The sequence below is a fragment of the Vidua macroura genome, chromosome 1 (genome assembly GCF_024509145.1).
Source record: "Vidua macroura isolate BioBank_ID:100142 chromosome 1, ASM2450914v1, whole genome shotgun sequence".
In the NCBI taxonomy this organism is placed as follows: Eukaryota; Metazoa; Chordata; class Aves; order Passeriformes; family Viduidae; genus Vidua; species Vidua macroura.
Genome location: NC_071571.1, coordinates 9,229,238 through 9,251,790, shown reverse-complemented (window position 1 = coordinate 9,251,790; position 22,553 = coordinate 9,229,238). Strand labels below are relative to the sequence as shown.

Sequence of the window (22,553 nt, the reverse complement as noted above, 5' to 3'; positions counted from 1 at the left end):
GTTGAAGTAGGCTACTGGGGGATTGGAAATTGTCCAATGGCTGGGGTCGAGGAGAATACGACCTATAGCCTTACAGAGAGATAACAGGGGTCTGAGTGCAGAAGAGGGGCAGCTCTGGTCCACTCACCATGACTCTGCACTTCTTATCTTAGGTGAGTGACCGCCATGGAGGCCTTGCAGGGCCTCTGACTGCTACAGCCCATCAGGCCCACACAATTCTCACCAGAATCCAACCAAGCAATCACCCCAGGTAAACAATTCTCCATACACATTCCACATAGGAAAAACAAGGAACAGAAATAGAAATAGTTTTAACTTTCTTTCTCTCTGTGCACCTCTATGAAAAATCCTGAGAGAGAGAGAGAAATGTGCTGCCACAGCACAGTGTGCACAGTGTGTAGCCATGCCAAAGACAAAGGACTCTCTCTGAACCATGCTATGAAGAAGCTTTCCAAATATTCAAGGGTTCCTTGTAGGGGAGGAGAAAGAAAAGTCCAACTTGAGGTAAATAAATGAAACATTTGCTTGTCTTAGAGCAAATGTTAAAAAGCTAAAAACTGTAATAAGCACTATCTCTCTGGAATTCCCTTTCTCCTTTTCTCTTTCCTATCCTCAGAGAGGAAAATAAGTGAAATTCTTCTAAATGTGGCTCTTTGAAAGCAGCTTTGCAGCAAGCTGATGGGAAGAAAAGAGTGGTTGTAGAATTCATCTGACAGCCTAAATCTGAATTAGTTGACCTCAATTTATTGACCGGAGGTCCAGGCAATATAGCTAGTGAGTCTAGAGCATGAATTGGCTCATTCTAAATGGGGCAGGTAATAGAGGTCAGGGGAATCATATGCCCATAAGTACTTTTTTCCCTACATTCAATTAAATACAATTCACACTCAAAGTCAGATACAAACCAAAAATCAAGTTTTCCTTGTGAGTGATGCCATCTTCCCAGAAACTTTTTTTGTATTTAAGGGTGGTTTCTTCTTTGGGGCAGGTAAATCCTGCAGCTTCCTGGGAGCCAAGATGGGGAGGCTTCCTGCTGAAACCCTTTCCCTGGTTCCCTTTTCCCCACTCGTGCCAGTGTGTGCTCCCACGAGTCAGCTGAGGGTGCAGCTGTGCTTGGCAGCCTGCTTGCTAGAAAACCTCCTTCCAGAAGTGCAGTAATGAGACTGGAGCTCTGCTCAGAGCCCTGCATAACTTGCTCCTTCTAATAACTGATGGACTCTGAGGTTAAACCTGCTAAACCTACACACTCCAATTCCTGACTGTGCCACTGACAGATAACTTTGCTAAAGGAAATAAACATTTGCCCTCAGAAAACACATCAGACCTCCCTCAGGTTAGTGAGGAAGACTGAGCAGTGACAATCCCTACCCTGAAACACTCAGTAACACCCTCATCATGCTCTCTAATAGAGCAAAGCCATTAAGTTGTCCCCATTGTAATTTAGATCACAGAAGAGACTTCCACAGATTCTTTCAGGTTAAAATAACTGGTATACAGAGAGTAGGCAAAATTATTCCACTGTAGCTACGTGCTTAATTATATGGAATACTGCATAAATTGTCAAGTGCAAAGAATTATTCTGATAAATTAAAATACTAATTAAATAGGCTATTGCAGAATTTTGAGAACATTATAGGGCTCCGCTTCTTCAGGTAATTTGCATATCCTTCATCTAGTGAATTTAATTTAAAGGCCTCCGTTTTTGTGTGTTTGGAAGCTGTTTTTGTTTCAATGGAAGATTAAAAAATGGATTTTTATGTTGCTGACTGGTTTGAGGGGGATTTTGTTGGGGTATTTTTTCTTTTTTTTTTTTTTTTTTTAATTTTGAATAGCAGTTCTTATTATGCCTCTTAGCTTATGAGTTTGTCAGTTCTCCATTACTATTATAGGACGTTAAACTGTGACCATAAAACAATAACCTTGATGAAATGTGCAATATACCATGTTACCCAGAATTGTAATTTCTACTTTCATAAAATTTACAACTGAAACATCAGCTGCTGTATACTGGTATTTGAATAAGAGCTAGCAGTTAGTACACTAAAATATTTTCAAAAATTTGGAACCATTTTCAGAGAATTAGTAGCCTGTTCTTAATATCTGAATACATTTTCTCACCACTTCTTCCATCTCTCTATATTGACTTTGTCTTGTTTTAAATTCTCCATTATAGTCCTGCATAGAAAAGGTTAAGTGGTTGTATTCACCATCCCACAGCTTGAAGCAGCTGCTTGATACGTGGTTACTGCTTCAGCTTCAGCACCATTTCTGACAGAATTTCTTGACCTTTCTGGGCAGCTTGTGGAGTTCAAGGTTAGCTAAAATTCTCTCCTGTACACGCCTGGAGTGAGCATGCCGGAGACTGTCGGCCGTGTCTCTCTCCACATCTGACAGAGCCTGGGCTTGACCATTTTCCGGTTATGATTTAATCAATAACACCTCGTGCCTTCATGCCTCCTAATTTTGGCAGGGTTTGTGTTAGCATGGCTGTCAGACCTGTCCTTTGTGTTTCAAGGGGGAAAGCAGGGGTATTAAATAAACCTTTTTTGTTGTTGTTTTTTTTTACTATCAAAGCTTCAATAATTAATGTCTGCAGGAAACCTATGAAAAGGAGGTCAAATCTGTAATAGTAATTATAAAATTCAGCGATTCAGCAGACCCAATATTTTCTATTAACTGTTCATGTGGTAAGAAATTACACAGTGGGATTTAAGCTTTGTTGTTTACTTATAGCCATTTATTTTGCAGCCACTCTGCTGTGCAGTTTTCTTTATCCTAAGCTGCCAAAGAATCCTTTGTTGGACCATTCAGTTTCTTTGAAGGAAGCTATGGAATGTTTTCATTTTATAAATCTTCTATTTTTGCACTTAGTAGAAATCTGCCTTTAATATGTTTTCTGGGTGTGAGGTGGTCAGTGTGGTAGCATGGCATATCTTTTCCAAGATTTACTTATTTTTTTGGAAATTCATACCACACCAGATATACAAAACTGCAAAATGTGGTCTCAAATTTTATATTTCACTCAACTTGCCTTCACATGGTCCCTTTGGCTCTGGGTAGAATAAATATATTTGTGAATGTATAAATCATGGCTCAGGTGTTAAGTATGTCAGTATTGCATGCAGGTTTTAGGTTACCATTCAGCAAAACATGCATTTAAACTTTCTTAGCTTGGACTCCATGTTCCTCTCTGCTTAAATAGCATATTAAAAGGATGCAAAAATAAAAGTGTCTGAGTCTAAAATGTGTACAGAGTTTTCTTCTTTGTTTGAACTGGAAGCAAACTTCACCTCTTGCAGAAGGCAGTCCGAAAGTTTTTCTGTGTTAGAATTGCTAGAGGTGTAACTTCCTGAGTCTTTGCATGTAAAACCTCTTACAAAAATATTTCCATAAGTGGTGAGATGGAGCCGAATGATCTGACTTACCTCTGGAATAAATGTGAGTCATTTGTGTTGCACTTTGGACAAACTCAATAAAGTATCAGTTCAGAATAATCTTCAAGAAATGTCTGCTGAAATCTGAGCTGTTTTAAATGTTTCAAATAGCAACAATTGAGGGGAATTTTTCACAAATGAAAAAAAAAATAATTCCCTTAAGTATTTTCATGTAAATTTACAGTGTGCAGTATGCTCCTAGCACTTCTTGACCTTTCTGATTGGAAGGTTTGCTTTAGGCAACCAAAATTCAGAAGCTGCATCTATCAAATTTTGTTCATAATCAAAGAAGAGGTAGGTGCCTGCAGATATGTGTAAGATGTGTGGGATGACTCACCACATTAAATGTGCATCCCTTTCCAAAGACAGCAGAGAGAACCCAGATGACTCACTTGGATCCCAGGGAGCTAAAGGAAGGAGAGATTAACAAGGCTGCAAGGCTTCATTGCTACTCATAAATAAATCAAGCCAGGTGCCTGGGTTTTGGCCACAAGTCCAACTGACAAAGTTTGCATCTAGAAGGTTAAAGTCTTCCCATGCAGAATGGGATGGCAGTACCCATACACCCAGCTAGGAATAATCTCATCCTTGAGCTGTTCCCAGAACGGTTTGAGCACTGTTTTTTGAGGCTGCTAACAGCCACAGCAAAAACCATATCAGACCACAGGTTTAAGAGAATGGGCAGTTATACAACAGGGCTCAAGCCCATGCCTTGAACGGATTTGGTTTGCAAGTATAATCATAGTCTTGGTGAATATTACCTTTATTTAACTGCTTTATGCTTTATTTAACTGCTTTATTTTAGTTTTTAATGCTTTTAGCGACATAGATGCTGATAAAGAGAAAAAACTAAATTTGAAAAAAATTGTGCATTGCATCCTGGTGGTGTGAAATAAACTCTTTATTTTACCTGTGAGATAAGAGTCTGTGTCTGTTTTGAAAAGTCCTACACAGTGACAGTGCTGTTCTCATGGTAAATTACTGCTCTGCTCTTCAATACAAGCAAGTGGGAAGTATCTTCAGAAAAGAACTTTCCAAACAAATTGTGTATCTATGTTAAATCTGTGTAATATTGTAGAAAATAGAATTAGCTTGGCTTTCTTTTTCACATAATATTGAGCAATTAATAGCATAAATATGCATTCAAAAAACTGACTGGCAGAGTTGCTCTCAGGGAAAGATATTCCATAGATGGAATAGGTAGGAACTGTTGTGAATTTATTGATGAAGGAAAGAAGGTTGATGGGAAATGCTGTAAAATCATACATATTCCATCTTTCCTTTAACTCTCTCAATCTTAATTTTTCCTTACAGCCATAAACAAAGAGAAGCTTGAAAAAACAACTGGACTGAAAATTCTGCAGACTGGTGTGGGGGAGGTAAGTGGCTTTCAGGCATTTTACATTCTCAAAAATATTTTCGTTATTGGGATTTTTTAAAGAAATTCTGGAGCTCATGAACGTTTGTGAGCTACCAGTCTCATGGTGCTAAGGGCCTTTTTATGATACAGTTGCATCTGTCAAAATACAATCTGCTGCACAAATAGCACTGTATCCCACAGAGAAAAAAAATACCATCCTTATGAGAAAAGTGCAGCCAGCTTTAAGAAATGCAGTTTTTGCTTTGTTGTATCACAGGAAAAAAATCCCCAAAGACGAGCACAGCAACTGAAGTCATCATATTATTCCCCTTGGTTTTGATAGAGTGCTATCTCATCTAGAACAGTGGAAGTTTAAATTTGGGGTAAAGAATCTTTAGATATTAGAGAGAATCTGACATCTGAATGTCGCTTATTTTGGATGTAACTTGAAACATAAATAACACATGTGTCTGTTATTATAGTGATATCACTGAGCAAAAACTCCACTAAGCAGTTCATAATTTATTAATAAACATGATGCTATCTGCTAAGAACCTTGTATGAACTACAGTTGATTGCTAATTCTCGTGCTAATTTTGTGTACACAGTTATCTCTTTTTTTTTCATTTTCATTTAAGTAATTTTGCTAGTGGTGAATGCTCACAAGGCTAGGCAAATGTCTTTTTCTCATGATTGCATTATTCTCAGTATTAAAAATAATGAATTACTAACTTCTAATATACTGAAGAAATAGGTTGTTTTCTTTCTTTACTGATTTTTGGGGTTTATATTTCTGATTTTTATCACTTCATGCCTAAGAACTTCACTTGATGAGATTTGTGAGGTTCACTGTGTAGCTTCATTCACATTACTGAAAGACTCAGTCTTGAAGAGGTGATAACACTGAGACCTGCTGTGATGCTGAGGGCCAAAGCTGAAAGAATTGGAACTTGGAAACAAAGATAGGTGAAATTATCAGAAGATGAAAGCCATCATCTCTCCTTATCTGATTTATCTAGGAATGTTTCTTATGGGTGCATAGCCTTAGAAGCTGGGAAGTGCCTCCTGGGGCATGGCTGTGCACCTCAGCCTGTGTCCTGACTTCAGGCCAGGCTGAAGTTTGTGGTTGTGCTATCTGCACAACCTGGTTTCTGTTCAATAGCAGGAGAGCCAGGATTGGGATACAGGCTGTGGAAGTCACTCAGTATAATTTTACCCAATGGGACTCATCCATGCTAATAAAATCCCTCCACGTATTTTGTCCAATTCCAGTCATTGAATGGATTCCAATCTGCTGCGAAATCAGCTGGAGAATGAAAGCCCACTTCAGATGCTGACTGTTAAATCAGTTTTTGTATTATATGTGGTCAATGGAGGGAAAATTCCCTTTTGGATAGTTGGAACGCAGAAAGTTTCACCTGCTAAATGTATAATTAATCCCCATTGTAGCAATAGGATTGCTGTAACCATGGTAGTCTAGGAACGTGCTGGAGCTATAAATTTAAGGACTTCCTAGATTCTAAGACCAGCTAATAGAGCATGAAAAATTGAAGAGTTCTTAGGCCAGAGACCTCACTAGCCTGATTCTTGTGTTTGGTTTAGAAAAAGTCACTGTAGAATTCACCTTCCATAAATTTAGGCTGTCGTAACTTTTTTGTAAAAAAACACAGATAAAACTTGGATTAATGAAGACTTTGACAGAATTTTGTGCTTTACACTCTACCAAATATGTATTATTAGAAGGCAAAAAGTGAAAACTGGTTAACCCAAGCAAAGCCAACATTTTGGTCTAAATATAATCCAGGTTATATCTGAAAGACGGTGATCAGCAGAGAAAGAACCAAGTGCTTTGGACCAAGTAAGATGATGGAAGGACATTTATTCAGCTGCTTATGTATTTTGTTGGATGTGAATTCTCCCAGCTGTGTACATTCCCCTTTCTATGTCTTATCAGATATGATTGTTTACATAATCAATATATTTCTGTGGTCTCACATAAACAAAAAATAGAGGAGTGCTGTAACCAAGATTTTTTCTGTTTTTACAGTGTCAGATTCAGGCTATTTCAGGTTAAATTTAACTATGGTAATCCAGTTTTGCAGTTTGTGTTTTATTCACCCTGGTGAGTAATTATTATTGAAACTATACAAAGTATGTATTTAAAGATATTGAAATAGCTTCTTTTTGAATAAGGATTCCTTTTACTTCACACTGGAATTAGGAATGGAATTATATATAATAGTGACAGTAAATCAAAGTCAAGATGCTCTAATCAAAAGTACTTTGAAAAACTTTAGTAGAGAATGAGAAATGACCTTTTTTGTTTGGACAGCAGGTGAGATGCATGACAAAGTTAATGGATATATAATCTTCATATGCAGGCCTGTAAAATAAAAAGGATTGATATTGCAAGGCAATTTTCATATCTGAAATACCTCAAGAGAATGTAGCCCAGATGGTAGTGGCAAATGGAGCCATGTCCAGACAAATGCAGGAACTCTCCTAAGCTCAGCAGTAATTCATGTGTGGCTCTGGACAGTGGAATCTGTTTTAGGTGTTGATCTATGATAACAGGATTTGTGTCTCTGTAAGGAATGTGTGGACACTAGTGACTTCCCAGGCCTTGGCTGTGCTGGAAGGAAACTGTCTCTTCCTCTGTGGAGTTGAGAAATGCTTCTCAGAGCTCCTCAATCTATCATTTTCTTTCCCCTATCTCAAGAAAAAACATTTCAAAAGCAACAACAGACTATGAAATTCACACCAAGCTTACTGAGCCATTCAGTCAAGTCCAGGGAGGGCTGATGAATTGCTTTTATGTCACTACATAAACATGTGCTATATAGTCATTAACAACATGAGTCTGGAGTCTGCCACAGCTGCAATCCAGTTCATCATCTTTATGTCATGTAAAAGATTTCCACAGCTTGTGATTCTCTCAGCTAAGCCTGAGTTTGCTGTGTTGTGTCAGTGTAGGTAGGCTCTGCTTTAGCAGGATTAAAAATTAGTTCCTAAGCTGGGAGTTCAGAAGCTGCTCATGTTTCAGGATGTTGACTTAAAAGTTCTATATATTTCATGGGAAGGTGTGAATGATAAAATGAAAAGCACTGTCTGGACTCTGGGCAAGCAGAGCTTCTTTCAGGCTGTTATAGAACAGATTTTACCAGTATTTCCACCGTACAGCTACCTCAACATTGAACATTTTTAACAGAATATTCAACAGTACAGGGATCCAGAGAGATTAGAGTTTGATATGATGTATATCACTCTTAAAATGAGAATTATTTTGAACTTATCTTGTTTGCAAGAAGGTGATTATAGCAGAAAACCAGAATAACTCTGCTGTAGAGAAAACCAGTGCTGAGGTTATAAACTTGACAATCTGTGCATTGCTGTAGTACTGACCATCTCTGGAATTATATTTGCCAAGATGTTTCTTTTTTATTTGCAGTTTTCCAGCACCTATAACACCTATAAAACTAAAAAACCAGTAGAACTCCTCTACAGTATCCATGTGAGATTTATTGGTCTCATTGTCATGCATGTTTGTGCCAGACAAATCCTTCATGAGCATTTCACACCTTCTTGTTTATTCAGATACAATGAAGCTTTGAGGTATTTTCTTTTGATCTCCAACACATGAAATAAATCTCTGAAGTCCTGAGGTCATCTTCAGCTGTTCAGCTATGTCTATGAGGGTATGAATGGATGAGTTGTGTTATTTAGATGTCTATTTGCATAATACCATGAAAGACACAATACTGGTAAAAAACTGAAGAGCTAAACAGCATTTAAGCAGGACCCATAACTCTGTTCTCCTCTGTCCCAGCTTGATGTGGACCACTACTTGAGTTGAACTTGTTGCTTTGAATGGCTGCGCCTTCCTGCAAGATCTTGGGGATAACATTTTGTCTCACATGAAGGGAAAGCCTCCTTAGCAGCTGCACAGCTCCACCTGACTCCTCATGAGTTCAGGAATCATCAGCAGCAGAAGCCCCATCCCACACCAACATTATTGCAACTGGATTTTTTCCCAGGAGTTTCTCTCCAACCCAAGGGAGTGCAGCAGACACCACGAGCCACAGCCCTGCACAGGGGTCACCATGTCAGGTATCCCTTCAGCATCCTTTAGGAACTTAATTACTTCTATCTCTCCACATAAGCACCATTGAATTATTACAGGAACACAGTATTTTTAAGTTCAATTCCATGCTCAGGTTGGCTGTGACCAAAATTACTGTGACATGGATAAATGTTTATTCAGCTTTTGGCTGCAATTTGTTTTCAACCACAGTTTCAGAATAACAAGTCAGGCTCTCCAGTGGCTCAAGAAATGTTTTTGGGGTATAAGAGTCTGTGAGTTGAATAATCAATGAATGAGGCCTGAAACAAACCAATGAAATGGCAGTGTTCCTGTCTTGAACTGACAAAACAGCACCCACTTCAGAATAAGTTATATTAAATTACCTCTTTCATTTTCCCAGTAAGAATGCACAGAAGAAATTAATCATTGGAATCACAACTTCATTTGTAGGACTTGAATCATGGCTCTCATATGGCAGACATAAAAATTAGAACAGTTTTCTAAAGCAAATGGAAATAACCCAAAATATATGCAAAATGAATGCTTCACCATACCTCTAGATGTCCTAAAATAGAGCAGTGATATTTTGACATGTTTCAGGATATTTTCATTTATAGATATTTTGATAGGTGTAGAATTATGTTGATGTTGCATAAAGTGATGTTACTACAATAAAGAAATCTGTGTTTAAAAATTCTAGTGAAGCTAGAGGACATGATGAGACAGACTTTCCAGTGATGTACAGGCTTCAGAGGCAGGAGTCAGGTTTCTAGCTTCTTACCTTCCTTAATGTTGCCAGCTTTTCTCCCTATTGTCCCTATATATCCAGATTTTACCTAGAATGATATTGGATTGGAAATCCATAAAAAATTGGAGTGCAGAACTTGACAAATCATTTTCAATTGTTGAAATAAGGTATAAACCTTTTTTCTGATCTTTGACTACTAGGTAAAGTGCTAAGTGCTGGCTTTTGGCTTATAAAGACCAAATCAGCCTGGGATCTACTCCAGCTGTCTCTGTTACAGTGACATCTTGGCAAGCCAAATGCTCCTGACCTGGAGCAGGTACTGCCCAGGGGTACCCGGGATTGGAAGGGATGCTGTACCCAATATCACTTAGATGAGGTAGGTCTGAGACTGACCATGGTGTATGAACAGCAGCTGTGCATATACAAATACTCAAGTTTTAGCCCAAGACACAGCTAAGTTTTTCCACTTCCACTGAAACCCGCCCTTCTTTTACCAGGCTGAAGCCAAGCACAGGCACATGTGAGGGCAGACACCTCTGCACTGCAGGGGAAGCATTCTTAGACCAGAGGACACCAGGGAGGGCTTTTTCCCCATGCCTGCCTTCAGCATTTTTTCTTACAAACCCCATGGCTTAGAGATCAACAAGTTGTTGTTTTTTTGGTTTGTTTTTTTTTTTTTTTTTTTCCTGTTATGTGAGATTGGAGTTCCAAAAGGCAGCTCTTGCTGTTGGCTTTCACTGATCACTGTGGCTGTGTTGGTAAGCAGACAAACATTTCCAGGAGGGGCAGTGTTTGGAACCACATGCATTGTTGTGGATGAAGCATGGATCAGATCACAAAGGGGTTCTTTGCCTTAAGGCATGCAAATTTATATGTAGAAATAAGAGCAATGACATTAAATAAAAAGCTTTTAGAAGTACAATCCTTGAAATATTCTTGGTGAAGGCATAATGGGAAAGACTTACCTTATCCCACATGCACAAATTACAGATTCTAAAGCTGTGTAACCTTTAAAAAACAGTAGATTACATTTTACATAGAATTCCACTAGAAATATACTACTTATGTGAAATTTTATTAACAGTGAATAATGTCTCACTATTACAGTTTGTAAGTACACATGAATAGTAAAGTTATGCTAATCAGAAGTTAGTCACACAGTAGCATTTAGAAGTAACACTTCAAGAAATTTTAGGAATAAAGCTAAACAGAACATTAAATTTCTCCAAAGAGAGTGATGAAGATCTATGGCTCATTTATTTAAGACCTTGTATGCTTTTGAAAAATGCATTCTAGCTAATATTTAGATATAATGTTAATGCTATTTATTAACTATTCATTACAGTACATAGCCCACTAGAGGGCTGCTTTTCAAGTAAATTGAATCCAGAGTGTTAATAAAAGTGTTAAATGTTTAAAAACAAAAAATATGCAGCAGAAATATGTGTATCATTTTAACACATTATTTTGTCAACTGTCTTCTGCTACTGCATGTTATATACAGACAATATAAGTCATGGCCCAGATCTACAAACATTTAGAATATGCTTAGCTTTAAGTGTATAGTTAGACATTCCTTTTAAGCTGCTGCTAAGTTTAGAGTTAAAGAGATGCCTGGATGCTCCTGAGACTGTCTTCTGTCACATATCACACCGTCTCTGGTTGTGGAGGGGCAAAGTTCCAATGTTTATCCCCTGTATTTGATTTGAATATTGCATAGCAGAGGTATTTTGACATCTGAATGACAGGTCACAGCTTCAGTTTGGAAATCATGTGTCAGTAGTAATTTCTTTTCTTGTGCTCTGATTGTGACAACGCCCTCCATCTTCTTTACAAATTTTTAAAGAACACGACAAGGAAATGAGGAGATTATAATGTAAAGAAAAATACAGCAAACCTGATTTTCAGAGACAACTATCACTCTATACTGATTTATGTTTTCCTCCTGAAACAGTATATAAAGCACAAGTATTCAGGTGTCACATTGGTTCATGAGTTCCTTTACAGTAGCACTGTGTGATTTAAAGGAGCAGAAGTGCCAAGTGATGTGGCAGTTGCCATGGCAACTACAGCAATTCAATTTTTATTCAGTATCATGTAAAATGAAACAAGATATGGTTTGCCTTGTGGCTTCAGGAACTTATGCATCCTACCAGTGTTGTTCCTTTTTTGTCTTTTTTAACATTGTGCTGGTTACAACGTAGCATGTGTTTAAGGATTTATCTTGGGTTTAGGCTGTGTCATGCCATTGTTTTTAAAGCAGAGTTTCCCTTACAAACCATTATAAATCTGCAGAGAGAAGAGATTTAGATACTAGCACTGGCTACATAGAGCAAACTGCAGTGTAATTCTGTTTAAGAATCAATGTTATTATTCAGCTTAACTGTGATTTGGCAGCCTGCACTCAATATATTAATAAAGAATCTTTAAATAGGAGAACATGATTGTTTGTACTAGATATCTTACTGATTAATGAAATTCAGCAACCTCCTTCTACCAGCAGCCAGGTTATTTTGACTCAATGGAAAACAAAATCTTGTGTGGTGTAATGGGTCAGCTGGGGAGGCTGCAGATTAAATTCTTTTAAAGTGTCTGAAGTTTGAGGGATAGCGATGGTCAGAAATTGTAAAGAAGGAAGATTGCTCCATCTCCACAGAGAGAGCTTGATCCTGGCAGGAACACGTGGATTTCAAGCAGTCTCAAACACTTGAACTGTTTAAGGAGTGGAAGAAGTGGCAGATCCCAGTATCTCAGCCCTCTCTTTAGCAGACCCTGGGCAGGAAATATTCCCACATAAGTCAACATGGAAAGAAACCTGTCAGGACTCTGTTCAGGGTCTGTAAGCATAGGAGAATAAGGGTTCTAAGATTCAAACTCTTGAGACATTCAACTTTCCTATAGGAATCCTTGACAGAGCTGGCAAAATGAACAGGAACAGGACCCAGAGCCTGTCATGGTCCCACGTTTGTCTGTACTGTCAGGTTGTTGTCAGTCAGTCACTCACATTGTGTCCTGTGCCAATTAGGATTCTGGGGCTGTTTGCTTCTCCATCTAAGCAAGATCCTGGCCAGGGACCATTCATAGCAGGCAGTTTCAGTGTGGTCACCTTTGGAGCATGGGTTTAAAGGCATGTTAAAATTAAAGAATAATAGAATTAAAACTTCAGCTGTGAGTTAAAAGAATTGTGTCATTTATTGTAAGGTTTTTAGAACTAAGCTTTAAGTACTTCAGTAAAACTTAAGATCTCTGCTTTTTGGGAAGGCTTAATAGCACACTCTTATTCATCCTTCTCAGAACTGCTTTGCACTTGTACATCACTAAGTTTCCACCCTCAAAGGCAACATGGCTGTAGTGTCCATCACTTCAAACTCCTTCAGAATGCAAGGCTTTATCTGTTATACATATTAAAGCAAAAACTTTTAGCAAGTTTCTAAACGTGACGATTCCTATTAAATTAGTTTGTTGGAGCTTGGCTTTGTTTCTTTTTTGCATTAAACAGCAAATTTATCCTGATGAGATAGTTTTAAGATCTAGTTAAGAAAAATGTTGGAGTTGCTTTGACTAAGCATAGTTTTGTGTGTAGTTTGACTGATTTCAAAGGGAAATGTTGGGGAGTTGTTTTGTAATAAAAAGTCATTGAATTACTAACTCAAAAGTTTCTGTAGAAACAACAATGAAGTGGCTCCTGAACTGCAGCATGTCCCCAGCAGGTCTCTGCTTTCACTTTGGAACATGTAGGTGTCTCTGATTTGCATTACTGGGCATTAGGAACAAGCATCAAGGAGATAACAGATAGGAGACAACTGGAACAGTGCAGCTCCAGCAAAACACCCATTTCAGTGAAGAATTAAATGTGTGTCTGTACTGCACAGCGAGACCTGGGGAGGCTGTGAGCACACACGTGCCTGGGAACAGCTCTGGGGTCAGTGTAGCTGTTTTTTGTGCCGTGGAGAGATTGTCAGGGAGGAGCTTCTCAGTGTGATCTGAGCAGAGCGAGAGTGTGAGTGCACCTGGGACAAGGCAAAGGGACGTGATTCTGTGCCACAAAAACGTGACCTAGTCCAGGAATGCCCAGGGACCACTGTGGCTGACAACAGCTCACTGTGCACTCTGCTCTCACAAAGGGGTGGCATTGTGCAAACTATTTGTCTGTCTGGTTCTTTACCTTTAGCAGGTAGAGTAATGACTTCATTTTACAAATGTCAATGCTGCTTTTATGACATGGATTTCACTTGATTGTTAAACTGTTAATTTACAGATCTTTACTAAGTGAATGCAAACAAATTCTGGTCCTCAAAGCTCTGCTAATGCACAATGTTTGAATTTTAATTTCCAGTCCATCTTAGATTATGGCGATGAAAAACAATATTTAATCCCTCGTTAACACATGAATAAGCGGAAACTGTCATTTCCCACCAAACAATAATGGGATTATCTCAAGAACTGTCAGTTTATGTGAAAACATTATGTTGCCCAAATTTTCATAAAAATTAGCAGTGAGTAATATTCAAGATCAGAGCAATGGAAAGAGGGAAATCTGCATTCATGGTAATAAATATTCATATTTGTCTGCTCAGGAGATGAAAATCTAATCAAGGGGCTATTGATGCGCTGGCTTTTTTTTTCTTCTTCTTTTTTTTTTTTTTTTTTTAACCAAGATGTTTCATCTAAATTGGGTTTGATATGGAAATTAGTCTTACTCCAAGTCCTCCAGGCCATGAGCATGCTGGGATAACACTGGAGGTGTCCAGTACATCAGATGTTGCTGCTGGCATCTGCTTCTACAGACAACAAACACAATAAAATTAAATAAAAAATTGACAACATCTCAAGGGTCAAGCTCCCAGTGGCTTAGAATGTTGTGGGGGGTTTTTCCCCCCTAAACATTTTAATTTTATCCCAGTTAAATCCTCAGTACTGTAGGGTTAAAATTGTCGGCATTTTTTGCTTTTGTTGACAATTACCATAAATCAGAAGACACTCTGCATGAAGCTTAATGAAATATGTATGATATAAAAATGGGAAGAAGATAAGTGCAGTTTGCTGCTTTAGGATTTTGTGTGTGTATCTCTGTATCAGTGTGTGCACATGCACAGCTTGAAGAGGTAACTTGTATTTTGTGTGCTGTGCACTGAACAGAATAGTCAGGCAGTTACTGACTGGACAACATATAAAAAAATGTGGAAAAAAGTTTCTCCAAAAGTGAGACTAGTATGTTTTCTGTATCAAGTAATTTGTTCAACTAATATATTTGCATGTTAAAATACTCCGTTTAAAAAATATCTTCATACTTCTTTTGGTGTTTGCTAGCATGAAAATCTGGTTTGTCCTAAGAGAAGCATTTGCCTTGAAATACTTTACTATTTACTATTGCTATTATTGCTGCTATTATTATTAATTATTATTATTATTATACTCAGTAGTTGTACATAGTGTCTTGTTCTTCATTGTGCTTCCCAGGGGTTTTATGACCTTTTTAAAAAAATTAGTCATGTCATTAAGATCCTGATCCTACAAATAACCCCATATATATACACATGTATATGCGTACACACATATATGTGTATGTGTGTATAAAGAAGGACATCCTTTTGTGGAAGGGTCTTGTGTTTTCTGACATTTACCTGACAGACCTCTGGGCACTACTGGACAGTTCACACACACAGAATCACACGCATAGAATTCACAGAATCACTAGGCTGGGAGAGATCATTGAGTCCAACCCAGCCCCAACACCTCAACTAAACCATGGCACTGAGTGCCACATTCAGTCTTTTTTTAAACACATTTAGGGATGTTCCATTCAGCTCCTGATTGTTGTGCACACACCAGGAATGTGTGACTCAGTCCTCTTAAAACTCAAAATGCCTGCGCTGAGTTTATTGGATTTCTGGAGAAATTGCCATACAAAAAGCATATTTTTTAAGATTTGGAACTGAGAAAAAAATATATCAGCAACATTCAGCTATACTGGCTGTAGCAGGAGAGAGGAGAAAGATAGGCAGAGCCTGCTCTGAAAGAAAGGATATTCCTGCTGACCAGGAAAAGAGAATAGTTAGAATACAAATATTGCTTGTTCCAGGGACTGCACTCTTTCTTTATGAATTCTATACTAAATAGGAATATGAAGATATGGGGTTTTTTTCAGAATTCCAGTAATTTGTGCAATAAATTATTGTGAGGCAAGTATAAGCAGCCTGCAGAGTGTGGTGTGCATGTATTGGCAGACCTGATATCTTTAACTGTACAATCTGTGCTGGCATCTTTGTCCAAAATGTTTTTCAGAGACCTTATCTTCCTAATCAACTCCTTTGCCAAGCTAAAAAAAGAGAAAGGAAGTGCATGTAGCATATATAGCAGATGGGTGTTCAGCTGTACAGGTGTCTGGTGTGCAGGTGCCAGATAATGCAAAGTAGTTAGATATTTTCTGGGAATTCCATTACTTGTTCCAAAAAGAGATAGTCATCCATTCTTCTAGTGCTACCTGCTCCAGCAAGATGCACACCTGGGAGCCTTGACCCCTCTTAACTCTTTCCCATTTGATCAGAATGGTTCTTAGAGAGCTGCCTTTTTTTCTCTTTGCCTTTTCCTAAGACAGTGAATTGACTCTGGAGTTCATCAGTTTCTGCAGCAGAACAGCAGCAGCCTGCATTGAGGTTAGGCAGCATCATTTGAAGCAAGCTCTTCTTTATTCACTTCACCTTCTTACATGGATTAGAGAAGCATCAATCATAGAATCAGGGAATCATAGAATGGTTTGGGTTGGAAGGAATTTTAAAGATCGTCCAGTTCCAACCCTCCTGCCATGGAGGGACACCTTCCACTGGACCAGGTGGCTGAAAGCCTCATCCAGCCTGGTCTTAAATATTTCAGCCACAGATAATATATTAAAGCATAATACATCTCAAAGCAGTATCTGGAGATAAGCAGTGTAGTGCTACCTGTATAAGCAATATATCCAACATCATACGAGTACTCATACCACTATGCAGCCAAATTTAATTTTTTAAGGTGGCTGTGTATTAATATCCTCAGGATCTTACCACAGGTAAAAGAGAGGCTTCAGGTGCTTCATGGACCTCAGCTGTGGTCCTGGGTCCCTTTTCCAGTCATCTTCATGCAGGGAGCTGCTACTGCACACTAGTGAAGTATCACAGGCAGCTTCTGGATATGCACTCTGATCTTCCCCACAAAAGTACCACGTGCACACTTGGCAGTGCTCAGCAGGAGACAGTTCTGTGTGCTGCAGAGATTGTTGATATTGTGGAGAATTACTGCTTTCCCATTTGGATGAATTTTTTTCATGACAGAAACACAACAGAGATGCAGATTTGAGGAGAGGTGTAGGCCCTCGTGCAGAAGGAGGGACACTCTGATTTTCTGCATGGCTCTTCTCTGTGGGCTGAACCTCATTAACTACACTGAGCATTAGCCTCCTGAAATTGTTTCTCCTTTTTTAGCTATTTTCATATTCCAGATAACTTAGGAAACCCTGAGACAGGTATTTGTTCAACATAGCTCCCGGTTTCTATCAAGATTCTTGTTCTGAGTCAGATGGGTGAAGGCTTGGACTTTGGTTTCCCATAGAAGTGCTTTGACACTAAACTATAGATGGTGGTAAAGCTTTCTGTCAACTGAACATTAATAAAAAATCATACCTTTGACATGAAAAGAAAATCCGTATTCAAAGTTTCCCTAAAACTTATGTGGACCTATTGAAAAAGAATTCTGCAGCAAATTGATATTTCTTTGCATAAATCATTTAATTGAAAAAAGGCTGAGTAGTTTTGATTAACAGGAGCATTACAGTAATGATTTCTAGACAGGATTGGGATCTCACTGGGTACCTGCCCACACATAAAGTGACAGGAAAGCTGTGTCTTTGAGTGATTAAGATAATCACCAAAAAAGACAAGATTAGGAAAGAAAGGGAATAAAAATTATCACCTTTCTCATTTTAAAATTAAGTATACAAGCTATAAAGATTTTAAATTAAATTACCCAGATTGAAAAACAAGCCCATGAGAAATTTTTAGGACCCAAAGTCCTATCCAGTGTCAGAACCACTCACCTTTCCTGCCCATTAGTGTGCAATTCCAGAAGCATCAGGATGGAAGCTTATCTTCAGACTTGACTTAACAAAATGTTTTAATAATCCTAGCTATGAAATGCTAGGAGCTGATCTTGGATTTTACAATAAGAGGCAAAGTGGTTATGATACTTTATGTTATGTAAATTATATGCAAAATATATTGGCATGCAAATTTGAATGCTGAAAGAAAATCATTCTTTTCTTCCAGAGAAGAGAGTTTTTCACTCAGATAAGCCAGAATCTGCAGATAATTTTTTAACATATTGATGGTGTTTCATTACATCTTTAAATATATAATAAATATATAAAATAAAAATAATTGTGTCTTCCTTCTAAACAAGTTCAATTTCTCTACTTTGCTGGTACCAAGTAGGCAAAAATGCTAAAAGTCTGTCAGATAGATAAGATCATATCAGGATGCCATAATATTTAAAAAAATATATTATTAATGTGTGAAAATTTTAAACTGCCATTTTAATATTTTACTATTTTGGTTTTAACAGTCAAAGCTTGGAGTAGATCCAGGTGTTGTTTGTGACCCTGTTGGTCAGTAACACCCACAGTGGCTAATACCATGTTGTTATTGCTGGTTTTTATCCATTAGACAATGAAATGTTCCTCTGTCTATTGACATGTTGAACTTTGGAAACGCTAATGGGCAGACACAGAATATTTCAGGAATAGGTAATGTTCACAGGACATGACAAGACACACCTGGTTGTCCCTCTGGCTCACCAATAACACAACAGTGCTATTAACCATATTTTGTTAGGCGCGACAAGACAAAACAGAGCAATAGTGGCTGTGTCTGTTGTCTTTTCTCTGTTTTATCTTTTTCATTTTGAGCTTGAGTTTTGTGCCAGACTAATAGCCGGTGGCAATGGGCTGGGGAAATGAAACTTTTGCTAAGATTAGGGACTGTGCAGAAAACAATGTGTGAAATCCTGATTTGACAAGGATGAACAGACTGGTGAGGGCACTGAGACATTTTGTGAAGTGAAACCATGTTTGTACTCAATGTGCCTTGGAAAAAACGGTATCAACAGAGGTGCCAAAAGATCCCACCCAGGAGACAATAGAATGGCATCCTCATTATACCAGTCAGGGAATAAAGGAAGTGTGGAGTTTATTCTGCCCTTTCTAATTACAGGTAGCTTATATTAATTGATGGTAATGGAGCAATGGGTATGTTGTTGTGCTCTGGGGTGATTATCCTTGTGAGACTGTAAGTTCAGCAGTTGTCATGCAATTTGGAGTTGCAGACTGGTGATTTTAGTAATTGAATCTCAGGAAATAAACAAAATATGGCAACTTGATGCATTTTGAGCAATTAAATTTCTGCTGAATTTTCTGCTTCATCCTGGGGACTCCCAGATTCTCAGCCAAATTCTGTCTCTGATTAAGAATGAAAATAACCCAAAGAAACAGAAGAAGGAAGCCCTCTTTAATATATCTGTAAATCACAACACTATATTGTATTGGCGCCTGCCTTTAATTTAAAATGTAGTCTAAAACATCTGCCATCAGACCACAAGTCAGAAGAGCAGAATGAAAAATTGTTTCAACTGTGGCTTTTCTGGCACAGGAGAACAGGAACCACTGAACTCCTCTGTAGTGAAATGGCTTATTTGCAGGGTTTGAATTCAGTATTCCTGCTCAGCCCATTCAGGATGTACAGCTTTCAGGGGAAGGTCCTTTCCTTGCTTCATGCCAGGCCTCTTATATGCTTATTATTAATTACCATCATGTGGCAGGTACAGGGAACCACTGGGCTGCATTCCCTCATGCTAAATACCTGACAGATTAGCAGATGCTCAGGGGTTTGCTGGATCATTTCCTGAGAAGGTAAATGGTACATGCAAGTTATTTCTTGGGTGCAGTCCTGCTCATTTACAGAAACTTTACCCCAGCTCTTGTTTCATGAGACACTGGAGGAATGGGCAGTGGCAGATCCATGGTTTCCACATCTCAGCCCTAAGACTGGCTCTGGCTGTTCCCAGGGCTTTGAAAGACTGGCTCACAGTTTCCTGCACCCTTACCCTCCAGTGAGATATGAGCCCACTGATTGGAAAAGTGACATTATCCACCCCAAACTTAGCCATACAGACACTTAAATGAATCATCTGTGATAGGAGTGTAGTCAGCTGAGCTCTATAATCAGCAGAGTCCAGCTATGATTAGAATTGCCTTTTATTTCCCATTGCTGATTAAAGGGAAAGTTAAAATCTGGGGCTGCATAGTTAAATGGAATTCAGTTTAAAAGCTAAAACTGAATAGGTCTCTGTTACATCTCAGGTGTCAAAATGATTCTGTCATATAAATAACTAGGTAAACTAGGATAGCACAGTCTTCAGTGTTGGCTGAAGATGCAAATGGTGTAAATAATGTTCACCAAACTCCCATGTCAGCCATTTGTGGCTATCTTTGACAGAGCACTGAGTCTGTGCCCACAGAGCACACTGAGCTTGAGCAGTCAGATCTCAGAGTCCAGCTGGTCTCCCAACCCTTGTGCATTTCTAACAGTCCATGAGAGCTCTTTAGTTCTGTCCTACAATTCATGTAGCACATGCATTGATGGACCAGTGGGTGATTTACCTTCCAGGGCAACCCTCTGACAACTGCTGGCCTAAGCAGTGAATAGTCTGTAATCTGCATTAGTTTCACAGCTGATCAAGAGTCTTTTCGAGTAGCTTGAAACCCTCTCTTTACTGGCAAGTTCCCTAATATTAACTTTTGAACACAAAGAGAATAAAGAGTTCATTCTTTTTTGGCTGATGTTGAGAAGAGGTATGGGGTCGGCCATGCTGACAGGACACTTTGCAAGGGAAGAGGAAGGTGTTTGTGGTATCTAAAGGATATTTCCTTCTTTTCTTTTCCTTTTTACTTTGTGTTAAAGATGTATGACTTCCCAGTCAGCGCAGCTTGCAGTGCGCCTTTGTTTTCCAAATTAGAAAAACCAAACAAGCTGTTTCTCAATGTAGTTGTCGGGCAGTTTGCTGCATCAAGCTGTGAGCAATGTATGCCATGGAAAGAGCCCTGGCTGATGCCAGCACAGGAGGTGTGTGATGGGGATACAAAAATAGTGATGCCACTTGAAGTGTATGCAAAGAACTGTGGTTCTCTTCTGTTCATGTAGAAACCCCTGGTGAGTCCTCAAATCTCAAAGCTAACTCAGAAGAAAAAATATAATAATGTTGTCATCTCTTATTTTTGTTCTTTCTTTTCAATGCTTCCTCCCTCCCTCCAGAAGAGGGAGACAACTCTCCCACAATGTAAAATTCAGAAGTTTAGAAGGATGAAATACCTTTGAATTGATCTTTATTGCTTTCAAATAATTTACTTGAGAGTGTATGATTTTCCAGGGCAAGGAAAGCATTACAGGTCATTGTTAGAAGTCATCAAGTCTTTTTTTCAAAATAGTTTGCAGTTTATGCATACTACACTGAATGCTAAGCAGTTGGATAAAAAAAATTAAACCTATTCCTTTTGCCAGTAGTTTCCATGTAGTTCTAGACTACATGGGGACATTGGGGATGTCTTCTCTGTTTTGATTTTAGACTTGTTTTCATTTCTATTCTATTCAGAACAAGTCAGTATAATATTTCCTCAAAAGCTATTTACTGAATTGACTTAGTGTTCATTTTTATTTAATATTAACTTGGTGAATGAAAAAGAAAAAAATGCTCAAATGGAATTGAATTTCAGGTTTCTATCAAACACATAAATGTGATAGTGTGAAATAGAGTAAAAAGTGTTAAAAAATTGTAGAAAGGAAGCACTGCTCATATATGCCAGTAGGTATCTATTCCTCATTGATTTTCAGAGTCAGCTTCCAGTCATCTGACTCTTTACATCTTTTGAAATATAATGCAATATATAAAAATAAATCATCTGGATTGCAGTATGCAGTATTATGATGTCAAGGGTAAATGAACCCATTGAAAAAGTAACAAATGTACTTCATTGATTGCAATTTTTTAGATTTTATCAACCAGCATGCAAATTTCGTCTGTCTAAACACAACATAGTCGCCATTTATCTCCTATAAAATCAGTCAAAACAGAAACTCCTTTGTAATCAGTTTGACTCAGTGATGGTTTGGGTGGTGGTGGTTCTGGCAAAGGGAATGACTTTTCTCCAGCAATTCTCAGCCAGCCAATGCACACATCTTATCAGGGGTTACCTAGCAACTGTATGCTGCTGTTAGTTGAAGTATAGTGATTAGTTAATAGCCCATGACTTCTCAGGTTACTTTCTTTACAATTACACAGAAGTATTTAGCATTTGATTTCTTTTGAAAACCCCTTCTCATACAAAAATTAATATTGGGTCAGATTATGACTGGCGTTTATCTTGCCAGTATAGAGTTAGCAGTAAGTGCTTCCTTTCCTCCACCTTCCCCATCATATTTTTTGTCTTTCAGATGATTGTTACAACTTAAGGACATTACCAAGGGAAAATGATGAAGTGCCAAAAAGACATCTGTGGAATTTTCTGTAACTTTTTATAATTTAAATTTTACCTGCAATTTGTATGATGAATGAACTGTTTGCATCTCCCATGTCATACTAGGACTGGGCAAAAGAAAAGATCTCTCAGATGCAGCAGTATCATGGGGTGCATTCATGACCCACTATTTCAGATATTACAACATGGTATAAGTGGGACTTGACTGCCACACACGCTTTTCTCAAGCCTTCAGAAGTGTTTTGGTATAACCCTTCACATGGTATTTTTCCTTGGGGTACCTTTTTTACCCTTTTTTTTGACCTTTTAACTTTCTACTAAACCCATGCCGTTTTCTCTTCTTTTTTCAGTAAGTTTTTTTTGTTTGTTTG

At 38.3% G+C, this 22,553-nt stretch overlaps 1 protein-coding gene across 1 annotated transcript in view; it reads left to right on the top strand.

Annotated features, from left to right (window-relative positions):
• The window catches only part of PTPRN2 (protein tyrosine phosphatase receptor type N2), a 636,596-nt gene that overhangs the window by 394,965 nt on the left and 219,078 nt on the right, over window positions 1-22,553 (top strand). The window contains exon 12 of the mRNA XM_053982009.1: window positions 4,749-4,813. Coding sequence (XP_053837984.1) covers window positions 4,749-4,813 — 65 coding nt within the window. The remainder of the gene's footprint in view (window positions 1-4,748; window positions 4,814-22,553) is intronic.